The sequence below is a fragment of the Quercus suber genome, unplaced genomic scaffold (genome assembly GCF_002906115.3).
Source record: "Quercus suber isolate HL8 unplaced genomic scaffold, Cork oak 2.0 scaffold_450, whole genome shotgun sequence".
Lineage (NCBI taxonomy): Eukaryota > Viridiplantae > Streptophyta > Magnoliopsida > Fagales > Fagaceae > Quercus > Quercus suber.
The window spans coordinates 88,681-93,648 of NW_027069901.1; the positions used below are offsets into that span (position 1 = coordinate 88,681).

General features: G+C 37.6%; 1 protein-coding gene across 1 annotated transcript; it reads right to left on the minus strand.

Annotated features, from left to right (window-relative positions):
- Positions 1 to 848: 848 nt before the first annotated feature.
- On the minus strand, positions 849 to 4,258 carry LOC112009361 (transcription factor bHLH130). The gene is made up of 6 exons (XM_024041693.2): positions 3,100 to 4,258; positions 1,917 to 2,254; positions 1,665 to 1,835; positions 1,434 to 1,499; positions 1,281 to 1,349; positions 849 to 1,196 (listed from the first exon to the last, which is right to left on the minus strand). Exons 1-6 carry the CDS (start codon positions 3,569 to 3,571, stop codon positions 1,152 to 1,154), a joined length of 1,161 nt encoding a protein of 386 aa, XP_023897461.1. The 5' UTR covers positions 3,572 to 4,258; the 3' UTR covers positions 849 to 1,151.
- Positions 4,259 to 4,968: the final 710 nt, after the last annotated feature.

Genomic DNA, 4,968 nt, shown 5'->3' on the forward strand with positions numbered 1-4,968 from the left:
GGGGGGGGGGGGGGTGTGGGGGATGGCATCCTTGGTCAGAGATTGGCCCCCCTCTAACTTTTTCCCTTGCTAGAATCGAAAAAAGAAAAAGAAACTTGTGGGTTAGTTAAATAATTGTTATCATATGACATTCATTCAAGGTATCCTCTCAAAAATGAAAACAATATATAGTTTCATAATACTAAGATGAGGAAAAACTTTAAATAAATAAATAATAAAAAAAGGAAGAAAGACAAACGCACAGAGGTCATCTAAGCTGATTAGGTCATAAATATGACTGGTTTTCTCAACAATATAATTGACTTTGCCTCGCACGACTAATAGGTGGTCATGTGGATAAGGTTTATTATTGAAGACATCTCTAAATTATTCATCGGGACACCCAACTTTCTCTCAACCTAAAGAAGAGAATTATCGAGCGTTCCGAGGTAAATTACAGAAAGGACTATAATATATGAACATGTCAAATAGTGTTATTAAGCACTAACGATACATAAGGTTGGCTTTCACTGATCAAAACTTCAAAAGTGACGTGTGGTGCGGATGGCTCGAAAGTTTTTTTTTTTTTTTTTTTGGGTTCACGAGAGTTCATTAAAGCTATAAACTACACAACAAGAGGTAACCGGTTTTCTTCCCTTAAACCCCTCTTCTTCTGGTGTAGACAAAATTCAATCTTAGATCACATATTTTTAAGATGGGACATTACCAATTAAACCAACTAGCACCCATCCGAATTTAAAATAGACCAAGCTTCATGAATATGAACAATCAAAGCCAGCACCAAATGAAAAACTTATATTTTCATGTTAGGAATGCCAACTTTTCACTTCTCAAACTAATAAGAATGATTAAGAAAAACAAGATATACCAAATAAAACTAGGATTGCACTATTTTTACATATCCTATACAACTTCTCCCATTATTTCATATATTCTGTAATTGGAAGCCTTGTTGGCTTAAAGGACCTGAATCTTGTGGTGAAAACTCTACCAACTTTCTATGTCACACCAACTGAAAAGATTTTATTTTAAGCTCCCTCCACTTATTGATCGGTACATAAATGAAATATGATCTGGTTCCATTCATTTTTCCGTCACTCTCTTATTTTCTGTACAGCAGCAACTCAAGCAATTTGATTTTGGACTGGATTCTACATACTTAAACACTTGCAGTTGGCTTTATTATCACTAAGAGTCTGCAAAAATACATAAATTCATGAAAGGAAGACAGATTATTTGGCAAGACATGAGGAATTCTAGTTCAAATTCTCTTTCCATACCTTGAATTGTTTCTGAAGATCTTTGATGTATTCAACAGCCAAGTCCAACATGTCCGCTGTATTAGTTTGCTGCAAGGAAGAAAAAATAAAAAATTCGTGACTTTTCAAGGAGAAATAGATAATTGACACTAAATAAAGATAAAAAATTTCTACCTTGTCCATGTTTGGGACAAGCTCTTGCAATTTCCTCATTCGTTCACTGATCCGGGTTCTTCTTACCTGAAAGTAATATACTCTTTACAATCATCCTTCTATAGTCCACCTCATGGACTCCACAAATAAAAACTACAAATATATCATATTCCGAAATAGATATTTTTTTAAAATAATTTAAGCAAAAGATCAATAATTAGAAAAATCATATAACTAAGGTGAACATTTTACCCTTTCTGCAATGCTTCGAGGATGAGTGGCACAACCACGCTTTGCTCTTATTTTACAAGGAACAGAATCTCGAAATTGCAGGAACTTCTCCATGGCAACCATCTCTGACGAAGTCTTTGGTAAACTCAAATGGTGCGATAACATATTAACCCGATTTCCAAGTCCTCCATTCTAATTATATGCAAAAATTCAGATTAAATTGTACAAACAAAACATTTCAAGAAGACTCAACCTAAAAGGCAAATCTGATACCTGGTTAGCAGCAAATAGTTTCCCATCATCATCTTGCTCTCTTTTCATGACAGTAAAATTTTCTGTAAAATGTGATGGATCATTCCAAGAACTGTATGGGACTCCAGGGCCATAAAAATGAGCATCAACACTGCCATTACCGAGCTTTCCATCATCAGGACTATTTGCTCCAAGGTTTTCACTCCCTATTTCAGAGATTTGTGACAACATCCCTAGTGAAGAAGGAAATCTTGGTGAGAAGCTAAGCTGACTCTTCAACCTCTCTGTAGATGGACTTACATCTCCATTAGTACTATTGACCCTACTGTAGTTTCCAATACCTTTCATCATGGCATAGCCTGCAATTTACTGAGAAACTTTTAGTAATCATTCAAGCTTCTGATGATGATAAAATACTCTCCTTCCCAGCTTAATTGTTTGAAAGAATATTTCCCCAAAATTATGTCTCAGACTGGTGCTGCATTACAAATGGATCTATCACAAAAATCGAAATCCTTGGCCACGAACTATTTCTCAACCAGCACTCCCTCCTCCGATAATAATGAGAGGGAGGGTGAGATAGTAGGTTTAAGACTCATTGGGGATGTGTCTCACTTGCCCAAAAAAAAAAAAAAAAAATGAAAAAAAAAAATCGAAATCTTTTGATTAAAATCAATTGTGCAACTTCCTTTAGTTGCTGAGGAAATGCAGGAAGATGATAAGAAATTGAATTTTTTTTTTTTTTTTAATCCAATTTTACTAGCTAACCCCAGGGAAACAAAAACCTCCACTCAGTTGTGAAACACCACTATGCCTACCAGCGTTTAAACTCACTTTCATCAAAAATTCCTATCCCCTACATACTTGTCAACCTTACTAGTTTACTACATATAATACACGGGAATTAAACGTTTTTCCAATAAGATTGCATATAAATAGAAGAAAAACCATTTCTTTACTATTCCCTTCAACCAAATTTCCCACACCTCTCATTGCAGGTAAACTACAACTAGCCAAGAAATCTTCAGAAGTTCAAGCTAGCTCCTAACTACTAATTATTTCAGAGATAAGGTTTTCACTTTTTGTCTGCTCCTCGAACTCATATTGGACATGAGCGTCTTAGATTAAAAAAAAAAAAAACAGTTTACATTTTCTAGTTTACATGGCCATTACATGGAATGGAAAGGAAGTGAAAGAACAATACCATTTTGAACAGAGAGGTGGGAGAAAAGATCAGCAGGCGAGCTACTTTGCCTAATGATATTTGGATTACCCGTTTTGGATTGCACGTCGTGGTCCATTGCCATTGAACCCACCAACCCATACGAGCCATCATCATCGTCCATAGCAGTGGGGCTAAGACTCTGTCTCGGATAATGGGGAGGCAAGCTCACAGAATAGCCCTGCTGTTGGGCCTGGGAGTGAGAGTTGGAGCTCACACGCTTCATAGCTATTGAATCCGTATTGGTATTACCGTAATTAAAAAATCTGGATATTAATCTCTCTGAATCAGAGCCCTCTGTGAAATTAGCCTTGTTGGCATCAGAATCAACACCCACCTCGGCCTCTGTCTCCATGAAATTAGAAAGGGCCGAGCTCGGCGCAGAGCGAAACCGCAATAACCCAGAACTGGGTTGGTGTTGGGGGAGATAATTGTCGGGGGTATTTGATTCCATCGAATGCTCTTCTGTTTTGCTCTGTTTCTTCTTCTTCTTCTTCTTTCTTCACAGCCCTTGAGAGCTAAGAGTGGAGTAGAAGTTAAGGCTCATGGCACTGTTTAGTGCTACGCAACTATTATACAAATACGCCACTGCTTTACCTGGAAAATTCTGGGGAATTTTCTTTCACTTTCTTGGGAAAAATTTCAGCTTGATTTCTAAGCAGACTTGGATAAGATCTTACGGAGGAAGCAACCGAGGGAGATAAAGCTTAACCAAAGCCTAAGCTACTTACTACTAAGAAACAAAAACAACCACCCAAAAAAGGAAAAAAAAAAAAACTATAGCTAGAAGGTAATATGATAAGCTGTAATTAAATGGAACTTTGAGGTCTGTTTTGTACAGAGAGAATAGAGATCCAAGTGAAAAGAATCAAACTAGAGAGAGAGAGAGAGGGTATTACTGTAGTGAAAGCAGAGAAATATTAACCGCAGCCTTAGAATTGCTTTTCAAAGCACCGAAAGCAAGGAAGATCTTGAGCTAGAGAGAGAGAGAGAGAGAGAGAGAGATAGACAGACAGACAGACAGAGTGACGGTGGTGTTGGTGTTGGTGTTGGTGTTGGTGAAGTTGATAGCGCACGGAGGGAGAGATAGAGAGAGACAACATTTATCTTCTCCTTTCTTGGGCAAGTGCGGCCAATGAGGAAGTACAAAAAAGCCATCAATCTAGTAACCCCACGTAGGCACGTAGGTCTTTATCTTATTTACTATTAACCTTTTTCTCCGTTATTAAATTTCCAATTATTTCCTTAATTTTTTTTTATTTTAAAGTTTAAAACTTTGGATTTTAACCTTGGGAAAAATAATAAGTTCAAGATATTTCAAAAATGACACATATGGCATTTAGATCATGTACTATTTGGAATGAAAATATCTTATGTAGCTATACAGGCCACAACTATCAATCTGTACCGAGCTCAGGACACGTTTCCTAAAACAGGCCCAACTTGCCCTGCTTACTAACTGAGCACCTAGCTTGTTCCCTAGATGGGCTTGCCCAAGCTCACATCCTGACCGAGTATCACCTGTTACGCCGAGATTAAGAGATAATGCCTTAGGGGAATCCGCCAGCCGAGCATCAATTGGCGCTTGGTGCAAGATCCAAGAGAGTCATATCAATCACAAACAACGGGTTTCATCTGGTCAGGAAAATGGCTCAAAGGGACCCACCAACATGGGAAACATTCCTCTCATCATGACAAATCCCACTAAGGAAAGCCCATAAATAAAAATCGATGGGTGAGAAAGAAGAGGTTGGAAAAATTAGGGAAGATAAACACGAGAGTATAGAGGAAAATACTTTTTGGGGAGAAAGAAGTACAGTCCGAATTTCACAGAGAGGGAGCAGATACATT